The sequence below is a fragment of the Serpula lacrymans genome, assembly GCF_000218685.1.
Source record: "Serpula lacrymans var. lacrymans S7.9 unplaced genomic scaffold SERLAscaffold_17, whole genome shotgun sequence".
Taxonomy (NCBI): Eukaryota; Fungi; Basidiomycota; class Agaricomycetes; order Boletales; family Serpulaceae; genus Serpula; species Serpula lacrymans.
In genome coordinates this window covers 609,043-631,570 of record NW_006763306.1, presented here as the reverse complement: position 1 = coordinate 631,570, position 22,528 = coordinate 609,043, and the positions used below count along the sequence as shown (strand labels likewise).

The 22,528-nt window shown below is 46.9% G+C and overlaps 9 protein-coding genes across 9 annotated transcripts; 5 read left to right on the top strand and 4 right to left on the bottom strand.

Moving 5' to 3' along the window:
* Positions 1–102: 102 nt before the first annotated feature.
* On the top strand, positions 103–3,011 carry SERLADRAFT_418560 (uncharacterized protein; the record flags this gene model as incomplete). The annotated part of the gene is made up of 3 exons (XM_007323982.1): positions 103–1,038; positions 1,086–1,287; positions 1,415–3,011. The coding sequence occupies 3 exons, from the start codon at positions 103–105 to the stop codon at positions 1,441–1,443; spliced, it is 1,167 nt and encodes a 388-aa protein (XP_007324044.1).
* A 234-nt stretch (positions 3,012–3,245) lies between these two features.
* On the bottom strand, positions 3,246–4,122 carry SERLADRAFT_479764 (uncharacterized protein; the record flags this gene model as incomplete). Its single annotated transcript, XM_007323981.1, has 3 exons — positions 3,246–3,481; positions 3,532–3,647; positions 3,706–4,122. Coding segments are annotated over 3 exons (744 nt in total), but the record flags the coding sequence as incomplete, so codon positions are not given.
* Positions 4,123–4,320: 198 nt separating this feature from the next.
* Positions 4,321–9,065, top strand: SERLADRAFT_479758 (uncharacterized protein; the record flags this gene model as incomplete). The annotated part of the gene is made up of 22 exons (XM_007323980.1): positions 4,321–4,337; positions 4,392–4,623; positions 4,718–4,770; positions 4,843–4,927; positions 4,983–5,033; positions 5,093–5,099; positions 5,154–5,228; positions 5,301–5,493; positions 5,555–5,578; positions 5,637–5,690; positions 5,748–5,772; positions 5,831–6,162; positions 6,230–6,993; positions 7,042–7,229; positions 7,281–7,407; positions 7,522–7,599; positions 7,680–7,866; positions 7,929–7,952; positions 8,008–8,061; positions 8,123–8,147; positions 8,205–8,527; positions 8,592–9,065. 9 exons carry the CDS (start codon positions 7,136–7,138, stop codon positions 8,811–8,813), a joined length of 1,134 nt encoding a protein of 377 aa, XP_007324042.1.
* On the bottom strand, positions 9,026–11,140 carry SERLADRAFT_453786 (uncharacterized protein; the record flags this gene model as incomplete). The annotated part of the gene is made up of 9 exons (XM_007323979.1): positions 9,026–9,289; positions 9,348–9,423; positions 9,483–9,781; positions 9,839–10,450; positions 10,507–10,587; positions 10,651–10,798; positions 10,859–10,898; positions 10,948–10,999; positions 11,062–11,140. 9 exons carry the CDS (start codon positions 11,138–11,140, stop codon positions 9,267–9,269), a joined length of 1,410 nt encoding a protein of 469 aa, XP_007324041.1.
* A 784-nt stretch (positions 11,141–11,924) lies between these two features.
* On the bottom strand, positions 11,925–14,605 carry SERLADRAFT_453785 (CDC42 Rho GTPase activating protein; the record flags this gene model as incomplete). The annotated part of the gene is made up of 12 exons (XM_007323978.1): positions 11,925–12,806; positions 12,863–13,096; positions 13,148–13,225; positions 13,285–13,439; positions 13,489–13,587; positions 13,635–13,665; positions 13,717–13,747; positions 13,798–13,919; positions 13,981–14,009; positions 14,063–14,125; positions 14,186–14,197; positions 14,260–14,605. The coding sequence occupies 12 exons, from the start codon at positions 14,487–14,489 to the stop codon at positions 11,938–11,940; spliced, it is 1,953 nt and encodes a 650-aa protein (XP_007324040.1).
* A 984-nt stretch (positions 14,606–15,589) lies between these two features.
* Positions 15,590–16,857, top strand: SERLADRAFT_491407 (family 61 glycoside hydrolase; the record flags this gene model as incomplete). The annotated part of the gene is made up of 10 exons (XM_007324057.1): positions 15,590–15,650; positions 15,703–15,785; positions 15,843–15,938; positions 15,995–16,043; positions 16,101–16,223; positions 16,288–16,370; positions 16,430–16,568; positions 16,632–16,648; positions 16,702–16,728; positions 16,785–16,857. The coding sequence occupies 10 exons, from the start codon at positions 15,590–15,592 to the stop codon at positions 16,800–16,802; spliced, it is 696 nt and encodes a 231-aa protein (XP_007324119.1).
* Positions 16,858–16,890: 33 nt separating this feature from the next.
* On the bottom strand, positions 16,891–18,611 carry SERLADRAFT_479745 (uncharacterized protein; the record flags this gene model as incomplete). Its single annotated transcript, XM_007323977.1, has 6 exons — positions 16,891–17,363; positions 17,423–17,603; positions 17,663–17,900; positions 17,966–18,287; positions 18,351–18,503; positions 18,553–18,611. The coding sequence occupies 5 exons, from the start codon at positions 18,386–18,388 to the stop codon at positions 16,991–16,993; spliced, it is 1,152 nt and encodes a 383-aa protein (XP_007324039.1).
* Positions 18,612–19,122: 511 nt separating this feature from the next.
* On the top strand, positions 19,123–20,566 carry SERLADRAFT_479743 (uncharacterized protein; the record flags this gene model as incomplete). Its single annotated transcript, XM_007323976.1, has 6 exons — positions 19,123–19,278; positions 19,343–19,499; positions 19,566–19,669; positions 19,724–19,888; positions 19,947–20,132; positions 20,191–20,566. The coding sequence occupies 6 exons, from the start codon at positions 19,237–19,239 to the stop codon at positions 20,362–20,364; spliced, it is 828 nt and encodes a 275-aa protein (XP_007324038.1).
* Positions 20,567–20,673: 107 nt separating this feature from the next.
* SERLADRAFT_364083 (uncharacterized protein) lies at positions 20,674–22,528 on the top strand (the record flags this gene model as incomplete). The annotated part of the gene is made up of 5 exons (XM_007324056.1): positions 20,674–20,789; positions 20,840–20,935; positions 21,000–21,731; positions 21,786–22,127; positions 22,189–22,528. 5 exons carry the CDS (start codon positions 20,721–20,723, stop codon positions 22,369–22,371), a joined length of 1,422 nt encoding a protein of 473 aa, XP_007324118.1.

The following is a 22,528-nucleotide window of genomic DNA, read 5'->3' as shown; positions in this document are numbered from 1 at the left end:
AAGAAATATCGAGTTTCAACTCAGAATAACTAGTTAGTATATAAGAAAGAGACTCATAATCAAATCTGATCCCCCAAATCTCGACTCTATAATACTGTCATTATGAGTAGAAACCGTGCCTCCATCCGTGATCAGCACTTGGAAATTCTCGATGACATCTATGTCAGTGCACAAAACCGAACACTGCAGACCATTGTCGACACTCTCGCTGCTGAGGACGTGCCATCTGATCGATCTGGCACGAGTTACTCGTCGATCGATTCGGACTCAGTAGGGGTGTCGCTAAGCAGCTCACCGCGTGCGGGACTCGAGTCTGTGGGATCGGACTTTGGCGCAGAGCTCGACTTGGAATCGGTAGGGCCGCTTAGTGAGTCGGGTGGCGAGTCAGATGAAGAGGCCGAAAGTACTACCTCAGAAGATGAGCAACCATGGCTGATTGATAGGTTCAGCTTCATGCAGTTGACCTCTGCACTATACATCATGCTCCACACCGCCGTGGAGGAGACACGCATTTTTTTCCCCAAAAGCCCTGCTTTTCGGCAGCCTCAGCTAGGCTTACTTGAGTGGGCCCGCCATAATGATCTCGGCCATTTCTTGCGTAAACTACGCTTACGTCCCACGACCTTTGATGTGATTGTCACACTAATTGAAAATCACCAAATATTTCATAATTCATCCAATAGCCCCCAGTATCCCACGGCCCTTCAGCTCGGAATATTCCTTGTTCGCGTTGGCCACTATGGAAATGCGGCATCGTGTAATGAAGTAGCCGAGTGGGCAGGAGTATCAGTCGGCACTGTTGTCCTGTCCACTAAGCGGGTGGCCTTGGCGCTCATGTCTTTGCATGACATGGCTATGTGCAGTCCCACAGACGATGAAAAACGAAAAGCCAAAGCTTTTGTCCAATCAAAAGTGTGCGAATCATGGCGTGACGGCTGGCTTTCGGTCGATGGGACAACATTCCCATTGTTTCAAAAGCCGAGCCATTTTGGCGAGGCTTGGTACGATCGATCATCAAACTATTCGATGAATGCTCAGGTACAAAAATTGCTTATTAATACATTTTATCTAATTCTTTGTTTTAGCTCGTAACCCTGCCTCACAACTTACGGATCGTTGACTACGCCCTGGGGCACACAGGCAGTGTGCACGACTCTTACGCGTTTGAAGCTACACAAATCTTCCGTGATCACGCGCTATTTCTGGATGCCGGAGAGTGGATATGGGCTGACTCAGCGTATCCCATCCAAGATTGGTGCATGGCGCCATTCAAGCGGCCCACAAATGGTAATCTCACACAGAGTGAACGCCACTATAATTACTATCTATCGCGTATCCGTATCCGTTCCGAACACGCTATTGGCTTACTTAAGGGCCGTTTTCAATCACTCCACGAACTCCGCATTCAAATTAGCTCGCAAGATCGGCACGAATGGGCCGTAACGTGGCTCAAGTCGTGCTTCATCCTCCACAACTTGGTAATTCTGATTGAAGGTGACGAGAGCTCGGATAACTGGTCCGATCCGGGTGGGCATAACAACCATGATGGTGTAGATGATCAGAGTGAGCCTTCGGAGGACGTGCCTGATGATATTGCGGTAGTTGGTGAGTTGCCAGCTGCCCCGAGTGTTATTGATGGTGTCACTATTCCTGAAGGACAGCTCTTTCGCCACCGTCTAATGCTAGCACTATTCTCGAGTCACCTGTATGTAGATTAAATTCATTGTCAGCTTTCTAGTCAGACATACAAACTGAATTCCATTTGTAAAATAAAACAAAGCACGAGTACAAAAGTTCATCACAACAGTATAGCAAGCAGAGATAGCAAGTTAAGTCAATGTCTATATCATCCTCCCATCAATCACCATCGAATCGTCATTGCCATCAGCACTATTCTCATGTTCATCACCGCTATACTCCTTTTCTGCGATGGACGCTCCTGGTTCAAACGTGGATGAGGGCAAGGTGGAAGTGGAGGCAACAGGTCCAACAATTGACTGTTCAAAGAGGTCAGAGATGATGGAAGAAGGGACAGGGGAGGTGGAGTTGTCCATGAGAAGCGTTGAGATAATGCGATTGTCCAAACCAGGGATGTCCTTGACAGCCTGGATAAGTTCGAACTTCATCCTCAACATGTCCTTTTCATGTTGTCTTTGTTCACGTTCTCTTTTAATTTGGCCTTCGGTAATCAACGTCACCTTCTCCTTGAACTGTTCGTGTTGCAAGACAACAGTCTCCTTCTCCCTCTTCCGATTTTCGAAGCGTGCGCGCTCTGCAATTGCGGTGTACTTCGCATTCTTTGCGGCCATTTTACCTCCCTGCACAACGAGTTTCTCCTGCTCAAGGTTAGTCTTTCCCTGCATGGCCTGTGCGACAGGCTCCATGACCCGCTGCATCATAGACATGTTGTCTTCTAACTGGGACCGCTGACGTTTACGAGGTTTGTCGTCTCCCTTTTCTGGACGCAATGATTCGTCCTTACTTGGCTGATCCTTCGTAGTGGATCGCCTATTCGTAGTGACACGCTGCTCCTGGGCGGCTTCTTTGCCTGATGCAGCCAGCTGATTGCGAAGGGCGTCTCTGATGTTTACAGACGTAGCAGGATGTTTGCCTTTTTTCAAAGCAGGGATAGGTGGAGAAACAGGAGGCGAAGTTGCAGGAGGCGGAGTAGAAGTCTGCGGTAAGTTTGAGAAAAAGTTGGATCGTCCAGATGCGGGGGAGGCAGGTGGTTGATCGGAAAAGAAACTAGATGTAGGAGAGGGCGGATACTGGTTTGCGGAGAAACCAGAGTTGTCATTGTCCAAGGTGGGAGACATGGGAAATGGCATCCCCAAAGCACCAGAGATCGAAGACGTCTGGTATTGGGGTTGGGGTAAAGGAGACATTGGGAGTACGGGCTGACCTTGACCCTGACCCAGCGTATCATGCTGCAGTTTAGAAAAAAGAGACTCGAATGAAGAGATGGAGTGGTTGTCCTGAAACAGAGAAGATAACGATTGATGATAAGCCCCAGGAAAAAGGCTGGAAGCATTCGAGTCAAAGAAATTTGGGTCAGTTGTCATAGACGGTAATGACGTTAACGAAACACCATAAGGCATGGACGATACAGAGGACGACGTCATGCTCGGGTCCACATGGGAGCTGTTGCGATGGTTAACGTACTGAGGCATGGAGTGAAGCTGATGGAGTTGCTGATTCGGCGGGTGGTAGTTCAGATTATATTGGCTCGTTGTCTGCGTGTCAACCGGGTAGTGCTGCTGCTGCTGTGCAGGGATATCCAACGCCATGGCTGAGGCCACATTGCTTGCATCATGGTGGCTAGTATGACCCCCACCGCGCGTGTTTGAGAACAGAAGATTGTAGGCCTGTGCCTCATGATCCTGACCTGCATCTGATGATGTTGTGAAAGGGTTGTAGCTGGGGATCTTCCTCCAGAAGCCATGCAAACGATGGAACATTTTGAACTTGGCCGTGATTGCACCTGGTAGTATGGTAAACACATGTAGGAAGGCAGAAATCGAACGAACTAACGTATAAACGCACCAATTGGTCCCGTATACTCGGGGTTCCTCTCTAGTTGCTCAAACGTAAGACCAGCTCCAGTACGGCCCAGCTCCTGACAAGACTGGCGGTATTTTTTCTTCAGCCTGGATAAATAATCGTTATCTAAATATTAGGTTCAGCTGATCAACAAATAACACTTACGAAGAGAGGTGGTTATCGACCGCCTTTGTATACCTCACCGGGTCAGACTTGAGAGTCGCACAAATAGTCGGATCACTCTCCACACCAAATACATACTGTGCAAGCTCCCCGTGTAACACCACCTTGCTAGACTTAGCCTGTCCCTTCTTTCTACTCTCCTTGGTGGCATCTTCCTGAGAATCCGAGAAAAGTAAACGTCGCTTTTCGACATTCTGTTCCAGCCAGTCTAGGAGACGATCAGTACGGTCAGCAGTCCACTTGATACCTGGTCGCCTAGACTTGCGGGAACCTTGGGTGTTCCTATTGTCGACATCACTGTCAGATAATTCGTCGTTATCGTCTACATCGTCGTCAACAGGGGGTCTTGAATGCCGCGAAGGTTGTCGATGCATGGAGTGGTGAGGCACAAGCGTGGGGACGAAAACAACCTGTGTCATTTGCTGTCCATTCCATAATACGGTCCAAGTTGAAGCGGAGTTCAACAGATTGGCATTATCAAAGGAATTTTTTTTGTAAGCGCCGTATTTTCTTTCCAACTACAGCATGCTTACAAATTCTTTCTAATATCCCGTGGACTAGTCTCATGATCTCGTTGTGAAAGCTCAGATTGAAACATTGTAACAGAAAGCACCGTACGTCATTATCTCTCTGAATCATGCTAGCCATATTTATTCTTTGTGCTCGAGAACTCCTCCCGCATACTGATGGACCTAAAATGGCTCCGATCATGCAACACACTACATGGCATCATCAAAATTCTGGTTTAACGTCGATGTCAAACTTGAAGCCTCCAAATGGTTCCATAACATGTCAATGGTCAGCATCACAAGCCGACGTGAATGTCTCCTTGCCCTGCCTTGAAGGTTACATGCGAAAATGTGGGACTTTAGGGAAGAACGAAGGTCTATTAATGTAAAGGTACGTTATCTAAGGCGCTCCTTCAAGCTGGATGCACATCTTGAATGATTTTGTTATGTAATTTCTTTCACAAATCGCTGAGATTCTTATCAAGCCTTCGTTTGCATAACGTTTATCTCGTATATGCCACAGTAGCGGCAAAGAGGCGTGAGTGCAGAGAGGCTGAGTCCGCGACTCCAATTAAATCGTTAGTTGGCGATTGACGGGCGTTCCCGGAAGTGACAGCAGCAGTCAACTAGGCTTGATAGAGCTATGATTGCTGTTCGGACTACATGCTTGATGCAGAAGTGCTATATCATGTAGCGTGAATAACTCCCATGGCCCCTCAGTGATCCCTCTCACAGGCGCAATGACTGCAGGCATAGCGCGAATTGGTCTTGCTTGTATCTGGTTTGAGACACTGCTATTTGGTGAGTGACTTATTCAATGATCTTAACACACTCGTTCGTTGACTTATATAATGATGCAGGAGTCAAGTGCGTTTTTATGAACATACTGTTTCCCTTCAGTCTGATAAGTAAAGTGCACAGCTGCGTGCTATACGGTGCTTGCATATTCGTTCTATCCCATTTGCGACGCCCTTCACCCGGGCGTGGTGCCCATGGGTGAGTTATCAAAATAGATTCAAAAACACCCTTGGCTCAATTCCTGGAATGAACGCGTTCCCATACGACTAGTATCTCTTACAAAATGATATGCTTTACCTGCACTTTCATTTTTGCGACAGCAGCTATACACGTCGTGCTGTGCTTTCTCCTAATCATGGAGACCTTCACAAATCCGGAGACCGTTGATACACTCTCCAGAGCTAATGATTACATCATGTCAAATAAGTTCTTGCTTCCTAGCGGAATCATGTACATTCTTAATGTGAGTGTCATCTACGTCTATATTTATTGTCGAGCTTACCAGCTAGTGATATACACTGAAGGCCATAGCTCGATTTTTGCTATTTGTGAGTATGTCTAGACTAGCGCTCAAAATGTTGAATCTCGCTAATAATAGGGCGGCAGATATGGAGGCTATATGTTGTAGCTGGTCATACTTGGAAGCCATGCATAACGCCTGTAAGATATTTTCAGCCTTTTATATCAATGGTCGTTCTCATTGGAAATCACTGATAGCTTATCTTGGTGACTGCCAACATCTGTAAATCCAGTTCTCATTTTTAATCTCATGCATACTAAGGCCAACTGTACACCCCCAGGTAGCGCATTTGTTGCCACCTACTTTCTCGAGAGGGATGGTACAGCTTCCCACTCCCTTCAGAGGTTTGCTTTCGCAAGCTGGACGATGGCATTCTGTCTCAATGCCGGGATTAGCACTGGCATCTTCTACTTCGTGTGGGGTGCACGAAGACGCACACAGGCAGGTGGCCTGTTTAGCAGAAGTTCCAGTCCATACACCTTGGCGGCCACAATTCTCTTCGTGATCGAATCAGGTGCACTCATCGCAGGTTGTGAACTAGTGATGATATCTTTGAATTATGCAGAAAGCATCGCCAGTATCGCCGTAGTATGTATAACTATCCAGGTTACTGTGAGTATTCACATATCATATCATGTCTGCTTCGGGTGGTAACTTATTTTGGTCCTTTACATTGCAGACCGCTAGCCTTTTGCTCCTTATTGTGCGGGTTGGCATACGATTAACCTACTGCACAGATACAAAGGATTCTATAATATTGAGCAGTGTAATGCCGATGTTTGAAACCCCATTGTCGATCGATGCTGATGTCGACGCTGGACGGTCGATGGACAATGGACAATTCCAGTGCATGCCTGGTACGAGTAGGACCGCACAAGACGAGCGACACGAAGTCAGTCTCGGAGGTATGGTACCTCCTCATGGGGTCACATTAGAGCATTCATAACAATCACACAACTCGTTTTCTGTATCTGTATTTCGAACGTTTCTCATCTTTGGCACGGGCTTCTATCCAAAATCGCACGCACATTGGCGACCTTATGTTTGGGTTGGGGGTCGATCCTTTTCCGATTCCTGTGGGTTTATGCATGTATGTAATATAAATGAATGTGCATTTTAAATTACGCTTCACCTGGTCTGAGGCAGGGATATTTCGGTTCAAGTTCTATTTTCCCATACCTCACAACGTGGCATGTTGCTGGTACTTTATCCTGCTGGTATACCGAGAGACATGCATGATGCATGCATGATATTATGTATGAGCTTGGCTGTACCATGACTATGATCGGTATTCTCCGCCAGCGAATGGGGCTGAACCCTGCTGAACCTCTTCTGGACATATCATTCTGAAAAGGAGTCACCCGCTGGGGACCCGACGTACATCGTTGGTGGCATCCTCAAACAACTAATCCTTCAGGCACCTTGCTCATCTCGACTTCGAGAGTATGTTCTCATTATCAACTGGAGTAAGCCACTCAAGCCCCGACTCAGACGGTCGAGTCGAGATCTTATCCTATCTTATCCCGTCATACGCCCGATAGCCACCGGGCTCAGCAGTGCCCCACTTTGATGTATCATTGAGGTGATGGCATACGGCAAGATCTTGGAAACGCTGGTACTCATTCAGGCATCTTGCTATTCGGATCGATGTCATGTGCACAGCACTTATCTCAGTAAAGGTAATCGGATTGACTTCGAACCGATGGACTGTTGTAACATATATCATGTAGCGTCGCGACTCGCGAGTAACTCTCACAGTTCTTCAGCATTTCCTTCCACTGATCCTAGCTTAATGACTGCGAGTGTAGCGCAGATTACTCTCACTTGTATCTGGCTAGAGACAATGATATATGGTGGGTGACCTTATCAAATGATTTCAACGCTTTCACGCTGTGACGTCTATCTATATTTCTGTAGGAGCCAAGTGTGTTTTCACTGATTGGTATAGTTCTCCAGTCTGATATGCATTCCCAGTTGCATACTTTACAGCGGCTGCATGTTTGTTCTATTCAATCTGCGACAGCCACTAAACAGATCCATTAGTCACCGGTGAGTTGTAAGTTGTATAATAGGATGACTTTGTGGATCTTGGCTGATCGAGTCCCGGATTGAACGTGCTATGTGGCTAGAATCCCAAGTAAAACGATACTCTTTGCTTGCACTTTCCTTTTCACAACAGCAACTGTACATGTCGTCCTGTCATTTATACAGCTCCTACGTGCCTTCACAAATGAGGAATCTGCAATTGCTGCCGCAGATACTTACCTCACGTCAAACCAGTTTATAACTCCCAACGCGTACATTTACATTTTCAATGTGAGCCTCTCTCGCTGTCTTTTGTAAAGTTTCTTGCTCAATAAAATGCTAAATGACGAAAGGGTATAGCTCAATTCCTTTTGTTTGTCAGTTAGTTTGTTGTTTTGATCATTGAATAGCTCAAAATGGACTGTTGACTAGATATGGAGGCTGTATATGGTAGCCGGTCATACTTGGAAACCCTGCATAATACCTGTATGTATGCGTCTCATTATCTTCCGCTGGCTGTCGCACTCATATTTGGATCCATCGATAGCTTATCATACTGGCCGCCGATGCGTGTAAATCCCGCTCTTATCCTGTATGATACGCGTTAGGACTAATGGTGTATTTCCCAGCTTGCTCATTCGCTAGCGCTTCCCTTATCGGTAAGGGTGGTGTCGTCACCACCCGCGCCGTTAGGGGCCTTACCAGTGCAGGATTTACTATAGGATTCTGCCTTAATGCTGGACTAAGCGGTGGTATCTCCTATTATTTGTGGGCAGCACAGAGACGTACGGGTGGCTTGTTTGGCAGAGAGCACAATCCATATAAGACCGCAATGCTCCTTGTGGTTGAATCAGGTGCACTCATTGCAAGCTGCGAACTTGTGATGATGTGCCTCGCCTACGTAGGAAACGCCGCCTGTATCATGGCAACAAGTGTGGCCATCCAAGTCGCTGTGCGTATCTCACATATTGTCGGTATGCGCTGTGTGGATGGCTCATATCGGCATTCGATTGTAGACTGCCAGCCCTTTGCTCATTGTTGTGCGGGTTGGCATGAGCGCTTCTACTCGCAGCACACACCAAACCACTGACAGCACGATATTCCGCTTTGGAAACCCAGTAGCTGTTGATGTCCATATCGACACAGTGCGACCGATAGATGGTCCAAATGCATATCCGATGCAGTTGTCGTCCAAGTCTAAACGCGAGGACCCACGTGAAGGCTCGTTAAAGGCATAACGAATCTGTTGATGTTATCCCTCATTTGCTATTAGTTCTGGTAGTAGAGCTCTGCTTGGTATAGACTTCGACTAGTCTTTATGCTGTTCGTGAGTCACTTATTACTCGGGCTTGGGTTTACTCCCTTTCATCTACTCGTCCACTTAAATATATAAAAAGATTCACATTTTTTATGTAGTTGCCTCCCCCCTTCATAGAGAACTAGTACGCTATATGCTATTCATATCACAAATATATTCTATCTTACAATCATGGTATCAGAGCGCAAAATAGGTATCAGTGGCCAACTACTGACACAGCGATCGATTGTGCCACCACCGCTCAAGACAATCCCACCGGATTGCAGGTAGGCATGAATAATGAATTACAATTCCTGTTCAAACAGTACATAATGCAAGAAGTTTATGGATACGATAAGGTCAACGGTCAAAATTAAATGATGGTGGATAGTTTTTAAGCCTCAGGTGGTGGAGGAGCTGTGGAAATGAGACGTCAACAATCATAACTGTAGGACCAGAACTATAGATGACTCACGACAACACGAATTTTCGAGAGGGTCGCAATTTTGATCCGGAGGACAAAGAATGAGACAAGAAGAATCGGTAGATGACTAGCAGCGCGGGGGTTGCGTCAAAATCAAGGTCGACTAAAACTATAGAACACACGTACCCTCAAATGCGCCTCAGGAATAATGCTTGGGCTTCTAGGATGATACTCCGGTTGGATGGTTGTCGAGTGAATTCCGTGGTAATGAAGGGCTTTACGTATTTCTGCCGCTACTGGCATGAAATCGTGGTTTCGAGAAGCCATTACGTGCACGGATCCGACAATTTTAGACTCTGAGAGTTGCCAAATATGTAACTCGTGGACAGAAAGTACACCTTCCACATTTAAAATAGATTCTCGAACATCTTCGAGGGAGATGGTATGAGGTACACCCTGCAAAAGAATTGTCGATGTACTGCGAACTAATGTAAAGGTAAGCAAACTTTCGGCAGCAAGTAAATAAACAGATGAAAACTCACCTAATGGCATCGCAGAAGAGAATATGATAACAGTGATCACCAGACTGATAAGTGGATCAAAGTAGTACTTGAAGCTCCACGTTGTGTACCAGATGATCAAACCTGTCGCAATGACGCCGACATTGCCTAATGCATCGCCCAGTACGTGGAGAACAAGCGCGCGCATATTCATTGACCCAGAATGCTGGTGTCCGTGGTTCCTGACGCTGACTGGAGTGCCACTTCCTACAGAAGCGCCATTGTTTTCGTTCTCGATGATCTCACCGCTCAAGAGAGGAGTGTCTTCATCCGGACCTTTTGTGCCGATGACATCACCGGACGACGTTTCTTCTATAATCCGCTGATGAACGGAATCGCCACGGCCCCGACGGGTGGGAGAGGATGGTCGACCAGAAGTAAGATCTTGTGCAGCTTGTACAAGCGACGCACGGGTGGCCGCGGGGTGACCATAAAGAGATGAGTAGGAATCAGCACGGGGTCTTCCATTGGAACCATTGCGCGCAATTTGGGGCGGGGATGTCGAACCGTGTGCGGCAGATGGAGATGGAGTGGACGTCGGATGTGGAGATGGTGCCCGGCTCGTCTTTTGATGATCATGCGAGTGATCGTGTTCTGTTATACATGTAAAGGGTCAGGGCACAGAAGACAGAGCCCAGAATTAGACACACCGTGGAAGAGGAACAACCCGACAATGTTTGACGCCAGACCAAGTGATCCGACAAACACCACCAGACGGGGATTTGAGATCTCTGGAAATAACAAGGAAAAAGAATCAAAGCAAGTTCAACTGAATGGAAGAGATGAAGTCGTACCTGGGGTTACGAAGAAACGCTGGATAGCCTCCATGAAAATGGAGAAACAAAGAGCGAGAAGAAATACGCCGTTAACGAGGGCTGCAAGGATTTCGGCTCTGTGCCATCCGTAGGAGTAGCGAGATGAGTTTGTAGTCTGTTGTGTAAGCTGCGACCGCACGAGGCGTTAGTATATGGGGGAAGTGCGGAGTGAGACATTGCAGCGCACCTTTATCGCATAAAGCGCGACTATCAAGCTCATTACATCGCTGCGGAGAGATTGGAAAAGCTTCTAAGCTATTGATATCAAGAGCTCACTTGAGCATATGGAAACTATCAGCGACGAGGGCAAGAGATCCGACTGCATAACCTGTGAAGGAGAGACATATGGTCGATACCAGCATCCTAACTTGAAAGTAAACATTAACATACCTGTGATGATCTCGACAAAGAAGAAGAACACATCTATAACAAGCAAAAGCTTTATGCGTGCTGAGCGAGACAGAGGCATAAGGATAATGAAGGGCTGGAGGTGGATGACAAGGGTTAAGAAGGAACTACGCCATTTTATTATAAACCAGTGCACGCCACAACAGACGGAATTGAAACCGACACCCGCTGCAGCCACACACGGATTCCTTACTATAGGCCTTCCTTTGGTTTTCCTTATCGTCAACTAGCTTATCTCGCCTCCGACTACCCCGATAGTTGCGTCTTGTTAACCTCCACAGGTTTGAAAATAAGAGACATCTTCAGGGTCCAACCAGTCAGCTGGCTTTTCATCACAAGGGTAAGATGCCATAAAGCCCGCCTCGTGTAATTTGGTAGAAGGAAATCAGATCATCGTCTAATCCATTCAGCAACTCAGAAGTCTTATTGACGGAACAGATGCTTTAGAATCTTGCCAGCGTTGTCACTTTCAAGCACAAATAGAAGTCTCTTTCCCAAGTCAGTGAACTAAAACTATTGTATTTGATATAGTCGGATCAACGAATTCGAAGCAAACTTCATGATACGGAAAATACAATATACGGATCCTGAAAAAATAACTTAACCACAACTCTCCGTTGAAATACATAAAACAGCGGTAAGTATATAACAACCTAGTTCAAAATCCCAACCACTATCGTAGAATGTTAGCGAATTATAAATTAACCACGACACGAGCATAAATACTTGTCGTAAACTTGAAGGCCCTTCTCAGGTAACTAAATAACGAATTCAAACGGCAACGAATATCCCTGGACGTATAACTCCCATTGGGTCCAGCCCACCTCCTCTTCGCTTTCTCGAAGACTCCTGGAGCCCTCACCCGCTTCGCCCAGTAAGAGATGGTACAGGAGGCGCAGACCCTGGCGGAGTGAAAAAGCCAGAAGCAGTGACACCAACCGCCTCCACTCCAGACCCCCCACTCTTCCTCATCGTACCCCTCCCAACAGATATCGAACCCCTCCCATTCCCGATCGCAGCCCGCTCAATACTAATCACCGACCTCGTCTTCGCTCGCGTGCCAAACACATTCCCGCCAGCGCCACCATCTGTATATGTATACACAGAGCGTGAGCCGTTAGCAGGAGACTTGCGCTGCCGTGGCTTGTATGGAACAGCGCTCCCAGTTTCGCCTACGCTCGTAGTAGATGATGCCCATGCGCGTGGTGTAGATGATGATCTCCCGTTCGAAGCCATCGAAGCAGCACCGTTGCCACTAGGCCCAATGGGCATCACCAACATCGCATCGTCAATGTCTTCATCGTCACCATTCAAACTGATACGTTGGTTCTGCTTCGTCCACGAGACTGAGGATGCAGACGACGCAGGAGGGGAAGGGGAGGGGGAAGGTGATGGGGAGGCTGAAGCGCTAACAGTCGGCCGTACAGCCTCCGCACGGTCCTGAACTTCGTCAAAAATCTCATAGTAACGTTTAATGCACAACTTGATCACGGCACCCAACGTATTCTTACCCTCCACTGAGTTGGATGCAGATGAGGACGACCCGGTTAAAGTGGAAGACGATGAAGATTGGGTTTGATACAAGGTAGGCGCACCAGGGACGGTGCACATCAGTACATCCTTTGCAGGGTTGGGGCTTGCAACGAGGTTGGGACACAAGACGACTGCTAGATTGTGTGCGTCCATCCGATTGACTGACACTCGCAATGATACATCGTGCATCAAATCTAGAACCGATATCCGCTCATGAGATATGAAAGACACTGGGTGGATAGATACTCACGTAGAATGTGACTCAACAAAATGTACACACACGGTGACAGCAGGGGCAACAGCGATTCACGAACGTATGCCACGCTTGCCAAATCACCGGGGTCATCTGTTGGACAAGGACAACGTCGTATTTCTGGATAAAGTTTTTCGGGAAATAGAGGCTCCGGAAGGTCCCGTAGATACTTCTTCAGCAATACTGCTGCAAGATGTGGGTCATTGAATGTTTGAAGAGATACCACTTGACCTAAACTCCCTGATCAGTTACTAACAGTCCTTAACACTAATTTGCACAAACCTCTATCGTAAGCATCTTGGACTTGCTTCAATAACGCTGAACTAGGTGATCGCCGGAATAAACCTTCTTCCTGCATGCCTGATGTCCCTCGAACGTAAATACCTACATCACAACAGCAAAAAAGTATGTGAGCTCACCTGTATCACGCAGGAACTGAATGCAATCTTTCACTACTCGTGGGACACTTCCCTTTTCTCCATCGAAGCCCATTAGATCCTCCAAAGGCACCCCGAAAATGCTCGCACGACTTGGAGTCGGGAGGTTGATCTGCCTTTCGTGCTTTAAATTCTCCCTTTAATGCTAATAAGTAACGGGTTTCAACGGTGAATGTTTCGACATACTGATATACTGGTGGCGATATGTCGATTTGGGTCAGAGGAACGTGACACGCTAATTCAGAAAGGGTATTGATATATATTATTTTGCGGAAAAATTTTGGACTAAGATTTATTAGGAGTGGTGCGCTTATATTAAGAATCTGACAAACCTGATGATGGCTCCAGCCAGAGAGAATAACACTAGAGAAGTCGTGAGTAATTAAGTAAAGAGACGGGTCTCATCGCACGTACTCTTCGAGAAGAAAGACGAATGTACTATATACTATAAAGAAATTTAATTTCGGAATAGGAGCAGACTATCTCCTTACGTACCAAACGTTTGAGATTCTTGCGATACTTTCGACTAAGACTTCGATATGCTTTCCAAACCCAATTCCAGCCGGGCGCATGACGCCCACCGGCAGCGAAAAAGACAACCGTATAGTCGGATTCGACTGTTGAGAGTTAATGCGTTGTTGACCGAGGGTATATATCAGATCGTTATTTAGGACGTACCATACAAGTCTAAATATGAGAGTATTCGTCTGTCATGATGAGTTAACAATACCACTCTCTGACGAATCTTGTGAGAACGCACGATAGTAATAAATCGTAGGAGACCTCACGAGGGTCTGGGAGCGCGGATGCATTAAGGACAACCCTAGACAACAAATACCGGCTCGTTTACATTCAAGGTTAGACTGTATTCGTGAGTACGCACATCGGTCTTGTTCTGTAAGAAGGAGAATAACTTAGGTTTATGAGAACTACAGAGGACGAAGAATAGGGACTGACTCAAAGTCTACACCGGCCTGGAATATTACTTTGGACATGACGTCCTGCATCCGTTCATGAGTCACTGGCTCATCATTTGCAGCATCATGGCTATTCCTCCTCATCCAGGGTGGGTTGAATATTGCTTTTCTCCTTCCTCCGGGTGAGTTAAGAGGTGAACCGAAAGGCGAAGTCGGAGAGGAGGGAGCCAACGAAAGTGCAGCGAGCCTTTGCTTGAGGTTTGGGGCCATTTGGAAGACGTGAGCCTATATAATGTTGTAGGTTAAAGCTCGCAATGTTAGAGCAGCGGCCGTATGTCCTTTGAGCTGTGGCTGGTGTATTGCAAAGATGGAAAGTGCTGCGTTGGACAGCCAACTTGAGGGGACAAGGATAAGAGTACACGGCCACGTGCCACTAGCGTTACTTTTTTTGATCCAATTTTGGCGCAAATCTTCGTTCCTGACATTTATATTCGTGGCTAACTTTATGCTTTTCAACAATAATACCATCAATCATCATCCATCGGAAATTGTGTTCACCCCTGCCCCTTGTATACCACGTAAAGTTCACCTCGTCGATGATTAGAGAGTGGACAAAGGCAAACCTACATACTTGGTAAAGCATGACAACGTAGTTCATCAGGAACCACAAGGATTAGGGACCCAAAGCCCAACCCTCATATCACAATATGGTATGGCAGGAATGTTGGAACGTATCGTACAAAAGTCAATTTGCTTGCACGTATACAGCTAAACTGGTGCGAGGCATGCTGTCACTTACTGTATCACCACTAGTTATACTCCTAGAGATATCCCACTTTCCTTTCAAAACGTTCTTAGCCTCATCGGTGAAATCTCAGCAAGCGTAGAGGCTGTCTCTTTTCCGAAAACTTACCATCACCGACATTGAAAGCTTGTCGGCTGAAGTTATCTCCCTTTTAGGATGTCCAACGTCTCTTCCATTGTCACTGTATGTACTATAGCAATTCGCTCTCCTCGGAATCGACGGTTATCCTTCGGATTTATTCTATGAAAAATCAAGGAGACGCATTTGTCCGCCCATTCCAACGGTAGTTTCCCGGCTCGACTTCATGATGGCTTTACACACAGTCACTGTCAGTCAGTCCACATGATTTCCGAGGTTAGATGTTCTTGACGGCACATACCTCCGGTCGTATACGACAAATACCTTCCCTCTTGCCTCCTAGTTCCCTTCATCTACCGGTAATACTCCTTGAGAAGTCATTAAGGTCATCAGGGCTAGATTTTGATATATTCTTATTTCAGGTAAGCTTGAAACGGGAATGCATATATAGAGGCAGCAGACGTTTGACAAGTAAAATCAAATCCCAATGAAGAGCATTACCCTTCTTTCAATCGCTGCGGTACTTCTGCCCTCAGTCTCAGCTCATTGTGAGTACAGCACTCAAGCAAATAAAACAACTCATCGTTGAGTTGTGTCTAGACCGCTGGACATCGCTTGTGGTAGGATCCACCATCACCACTGCCTACGAATATGTCCGCCAAAACACGAATGACAACTCTCCTGTACGTCCTGGCTTTCTTTCTTATCTAAAGCACGTATATCATGGTTTATATATTTAGGTGACAGACGTGACTTCTACCGACCTACGCTGCAATGTTGGTGGACTCGCATCCGGAGCAACAACCTCAACCTATACCGTCTCCGCTGGTTCAGTTGTAGGCGTCACCAGCATCAAACTTCAAATATGGCACCCTGATGAGTATACTTTTAGGTGGGACTGGCTCTTGATCAAGCCATCTACCACCCTGGTGTCGTCAATAGTAAATATTCGATTATCCATCCAAAACCCCCCGCTAACCTGGTTCTTTTCTTGAAAGTCTACATGGCCAAAGCTCCAGCAAACGTCTCAGCATGGGATGGCTCTGGCGCAGTCTGGTTCAAGGTTCACGAGGTCACCGCCATTACCAATGGTGGCACTTCCATCTCCTGGCCCTCGGTCGGTACGTTCAGACATAGCCTAACTACGCTGTCCAAGTATATACCGAAATTTACTACGTGCTGCAGGCATGAGCCAGGTCACATTCACTCTGCCAGCGTCCATTCCCGACGGACAGTACTTTGTCCGCGCTGAAGATATTGCCCTCCACGTAAGCGTTCAGCCTATCGCTTCGTTCTACTCTGGTAGGAGGCTGAACAAATGTCCCAGGTCGCAGAAAGCTACGGCGGTGCCCAGTTTTATCTCTCCTGCGCACAGATCAACGTCCAGAACGGTGGGAATGGAACTCCCGGACCTCTCGTCTCCATCCCTGGTGTTTACACTGGGTACGAGCCTGGAATCCTCATTAGTGAGCCATTTTCTCGTTTTATCTCACTTTAAAATGTTTCAACTCGTATTCTGCGAAACTCAGATATCTATAGTCCCATCGTAAGTCACCCCAAAGAGTTTTCCAGTTCTTCCGCTGAACCATTCTGTAACAGCCCGCCAACTACACTCAACCCGGTCCCGTAAGTTGCAGGTACTTTACGTGAATATTGGAAACTGACACCTTCACTTCCTCTAGGCTGTCTGGACTGGTTGAGCAGTGTTTGAGCAGTGTTTACCTATTGAAGCTGCAACGAAACTGCAGCCATATTGGAAAGAATTTCAGCGAAGGGAAATGATGATTTAGTAGAACAGTTTTTTTTTTGTACATCAGAAAATAAGTTTAGTAAGCTATACACGTATCGTGTCTGACTGTGTGACTGAACGCAACAAGATACGAGAAACTCAGATCATAGGCCATTCCTCGAATGCGCCTTGGCTGAATCGGAAGAAACTGATGTTACCAGCGTCTACAGCTGCTATAACCGCGCTCCTTTTTCCAGCTTTCAGAGCTGCGAAGGGATTTGGCTTTTGCTGTTGGGTACTGACTGATGGAGGTGCTGGTGTGGATGGCAACATCCATCGGAACATTCGTCGCAGGGATAACGACGGAGGCTGGAGAGTAGGAGCCAAGGGAGAATTGGACGCTGGAGCATTGATGTTTGGCGGTTTAGCAGAAGGCACGCCCCTTTGTCGGGGTAATGGAGGAGGCGTCTCGGGGAGGACATCGAACAACGCCGTCAACTCATGCAGAGAAGGCATCACAGTAGACCGAGCGCTGTAGATGACGACGATCAGTAAAAGTAGCGGATGTTCCAATGATTGAATCAGGCGTACTCTACTACCACAACGAAAAAATCGGGAGGTGGCGGTGCCGTCTTGCGGAAAGATGTTGAAGGCTTGTAGATGTTGTAAAAAATCTTGTATGGCGAGGATTTGGTTACGGGTCTAGGTTCAGTAGATTTTGGCGGGACGGAGTGACCTGACGGTATGAAGCGCAGAGAGCGGAAAATTGTCGCTAAAAGATAGGATTCAGTACTGATAGCCAGTCTCAATTGAATATAATGGATCCACTACCGTATTTCATGTCGTAATATATCCATCGGCCGAGGCCAAGTGGCCTCCACCAATCAAACGATCTTCTCCAAATTCGTGAGAATCTCGATATAAACAATGGGAAAAGAGAGTAAAGTCTTTGAAAGACAGAGGGAGAAACTGCTTTCTGGACTTGAAGAGGCGGGGGGGCCGGATAGGCAGACGTAGGGGGTTCTGACCGAGTGACAACATAGCCCAGACGCCGAAAATAGGCAAAGACCTGATTTGAATGAGTAGGATGTGAGCAAATGACAATAGCTGCCTGTGATTTTTTGATGAAAGTACCTGGTATTTTTCCAACGAAAGGTCTTCTTGGCCAATCATCTCGGCAAAGGCTTGTTGTACGCTCATAGGTGCACCCTCGATATCATCCATCCCAGTTATATCTGCCTGAGTTTGTTTGAAACAAAGCATAGCTCCCCTCTCGACCAGATAGAGTGCCTCTTCTGGAAGTAGCTCGAGCCTTTTTTGCAACTTTGAGCTACCGTCTTCTGCAGCATTCTGTCGCGCAACAGAGTGTCCCATTGCTGTGAAATGAATACCTCGCGCTACTGTAACGTGTGCTCTCGCAATATCGGGATACCACACAGCGTAGCTGATTGACTTGCTGCGCGTATGGTGACAGTAGTCAGGATGTCGAACTTTTAGCACGAGTTACATATCGACGCACTTTGCAATGGTTCGGGTGGCTCTGAGAGCACCGAACATGGCGTTCCTAGACCGATCCAAAACATGCAGTTGAAGGCCTGACCCACCAGCGGATGTAGGCTCGAAATCCTTTTCTCCTCGTTTTGGAATTACTGGACGTGCAGTACTGGTGCTACTGTATGTCCATTTAGAACTAATGCACTGGAGATGAAACAGATACCCACGACGGTAATTTCGTCCAGTCCAGACCACCATCCTCGTCTCCTGACGACTGGTCCTCTTCGTCAGAACGCTGGATTGCAGGAACATTCGATAAAACACTGGGTTTTTCTAGATCATCATCCATCGGCTTTCACGATTATTGAGATTTGGGTGTTGCCTTGAAGTGTTGATCCCCGTACGTTTATGTTTTGACGTGATATGTTCGCCTTTTTGTAAGCTTGTAGCTGACTTTAAGTGACTGTAATGAAGATGGGAGTACGAGTCACGGAAAAGCTGGCTCAGGCTCGCGCCATGGCCATCGGCTATGCCGACCATGAATTTGACATTGCACTGCGACGATAAAAGTTGACTAGGCTCGTATACCGTCCATTGTGAGGAGAATGTATAAGCTTTCACATGTATGATGCTTTCAGTGAATTTCTCGAACTTGCGGCACCAAAGTTACCAAACCAAAGACCTTACGAAAACGTTATAAGCGAAGTATCGGACTTGTCTTCCACTATCTGAGCTTTTTAGAATCTCTCAGCAGCGAGCGTTGGTCATTCGGGAGTCTCGCCCGACAAGTGTGCTTTGTATAAAGCGTGAACATTCGCAGCTTATCTATTTAGCACGAAGGGGGCTATCTACACTCTGTTTCTGTCACACATATTCTTATAGTCGGCGAGAAGGAAGTCCAGTTCAGTTCGATGGAGAAAGGACATAAGCCAACGTTCTTCCAATCTCTTGCTGTGCGCGACATTTTTCTGACACTGGACCCGGAGACGTTTCCATCAACTTTTGACTTTCTCTTAGGCTGGTGGAGTCGCTGGGACATCTGTAGACCTCCTCTTTTTCCCTATTGATACCATAAAGACACGGCTGCAATCTTCTCAAGGCTTTGCAAAAGCAGGCGGGTTTCGAGGGGTGTACAAAGGTATTGGGAGCGTGGTAGTCGGGAGTGCTCCTGGCGGTGAGTTTTCGTATTTGTGCCAATGATATAGCCCGATCATCGCTAATGCCTTTAGAACGGTAACAGCGGCTGCTTTCTTCTCGACGTATGAGACGATGAAACACGCTTTACCATTACATGGCCATCTCGCACCCGTCAACCATATGATCTCTGCATCAATGGCAGAAGTAGTACGCTAGCTCAGCATTCTCTTCTCGCACTGTCTTGATTACACCCATTTTCAGGCAGCATGTCTGATACGCGTACCTACAGAGGTCATCAAGACTCGCACCCAAACATCCACGTACGGTCCTCTCGCTTCCTCCTCACTTGCAGCTGCGAAGCTTGTCTGGAAACACGACGGCTGGCGAGGATACTACAGAGGTTTTGGAACTACCATCATGAGAGAGGTTCGTCCCCGTTAAATCGAATGGTAATTCGTATCTGGAAGTTAAACTTTGAACCTAGATTCCTTTTACCTCGTTGCAATTCCCGTTATATGAACTGCTCAAGCTTCAGCTCTCGCATCGCCTTGGTAGAAAACCATTATACGCGCATGAAGCTGCCGTCTGTGGTAGTATAGCAGGAGGAACGGCGGCGGCGCTCACAACCCCTCTCGACGTTCTTAAGACTAGAGTCATGCTTGATCTTCGGGTACGTATCCCTTCTTTAATTTCAATCACGCATACATACCCCTTGATATTGGTAAAAGGATCCATCACAACGTCTTCCAAGTGTGGCGTCAAGGTTTCGACAAATCTATGTCAACGAGGGTGTGAATGCTCTCTTTGCGGGTGTTGTTCCGCGTACAATGTGGATATCGGCTGGAGGCGCTGTTTTCCTGGGTGTGTATGAGTGGGCAGTACATGGTTTGATGGGATGGTGACGAAGATAAGATATTTATTCTGCCTTCAGCATCACGTAGGGCAATTCATGCAATGGAGCACATGTACCATCTCCAAGGCTCGAACTGGCTAGACGTAGTGGATATTGTTGGTCCAGAGCATGTCTAGCACATGAGGGGGTATGTTAGGTTGTGATATCGGATTGCAAGGATGTAAAGACGATATAGAACAAGGCGAATGGCGAATGTTCTTTAAGTATTTTGCCCCGGTTCATCATGGTAAGAATTGTCAACAGCATGAGTTACAGATTGTAGGACAATATATATGGTGATATATTCCCACAGCCCACCACCTCAAGTACTATCATGTCAACTTATGCTGCACAACGTCCTCAACGATGAGCAAACCAAAGGGTAAGAGTGCACAAGCATCTCAGACGGGCATTTACAACCCAGAATCAGTCAAAGTACAACATTTACACCTTTCCAACCCTCTTCCACTTACCTCTCTGTCCAGGACGTAGCCGAATCGCTAGGCATCTCCAACCTCTCAGACACCGTCGCCTCCTCTCTTGCCGCCGATGTCGAGTACAGAATGCACCAGGTTATCGAGGTGCGTACTATCTATTGTGTTATTCTGTGTGAAAAAATGTCAAATGTGTGGTATTTTATCACAGGAAGCCTCGCGTTTCATGCGGCACGGCAGACGAACAACGATGACCACCTCAGACATAGATCAAGCGCTGCGAGTCCTTAATATCGAGCCTCTATACGGACACAACTCATTCAACCCCCCTGCATTCCGCCGTGCACTTCCTTTTCCCCAACTCCCAACTGTAGGCCCCGTCTACTTTGTCGAAGATGAGGAAATAGACTTTGACCGTGTCCTAAGAGAGGAGAAAATAACAGTCCCAAAAGGTGTTAACTGGACAGCACACTGGCTTGCAGTCGAAGGTGTTCAGCCCCTCATACCCGAGAACCCACCTGCTATTCCAAGGGATACGGACCAGCAAGAAGTCACAAAGTCACCGCCTATATCCAACACAGGCTTTCCTCCAACGCCGCCTTCCGACCGATCTACCAATAAAAAACAACAGCAGCAACAGCAACAACAGCAACAGCTTGTTAAACAGGTCTTGTCGCGAGAATTGCAGCTATACTACACGCGTCTTACAACGTCCTTATTGCCACCTTCCGATTTTGCTAAGAGAACCGCTGCTCTGGCCAGCTTGAGACACGATGCTGGACTTCAAGCATTGTTGCCATATCTTATACGCTGGGTTGGAGAGAGTGTGGTGAATGCTCTCAAAGACAGTTCTGATAGTGATAACGACGGTAAGGTACTAGAGGTGATGCTGCACGTCGTAAGTGCGATCCTAGAGAACAGCGCACTGTTTATAGAACCCTACGTGAGTTTGCAGTTCTTTACAATTCAGTACCTTTTAAATCATCTTGTTCTCCAGCTACACCAAATACTTCCTCCAATACTTTCAACCCTCTTGCATTCTTTCCTTCCCCCATCATACGCGACCCTCCTCCGAACCATGGCATCACAGACACTCTCTCGACTCCTCACTCAGCATTCAACGACATATCCCTCACTCTCCCCCCGAATCATGAAAACGCTGCTTCTTGCGCTTATATCACCCGACAAAAGCAAAAATACGCGGGAAGGTGCCATTCGGGGGCTCATCGGTATCGGGAAAGAAGCTGTGCGGAAAGGACTTGTCGAAGGCGGTGGTATCAGGGTTGTAGGCAGTGATTGTACGCCGGGAGAGTCGAGTTCACTCGTCAATGCTGTAATGGTTAGTGGACTTAGTTTTTATGCATTCTGGAATTCTGATCCCGAACGCATATGTATGCTAGGACGCACTCCATGTGTTGCAACCCCCTTCTGACATGCCAGAATCTTTGGACACCTCTGCCGACGCCGATGCTGCTGTTTATGCTCAGATGAAAGAAGTGTTTGGTGATTTCTTTGCAGAGAAACTGGCCGGAGACAAGGTTTGGGCAATGGGTGTATTGGGTAGTGTATCCGATCAAACGTGAAGTGACTTGTGTAGGTTTTAGCATATATTTCGGTTCCGTTTCTCAGATCTCAGACGTGATTTGGCTGTATTGGTAACAACTGGCGTTTTGTATTGTTTTTCTATTCAGTGATTCATTTATAGATTGAGCTATTAATCATTTGATACGAACAGCGATG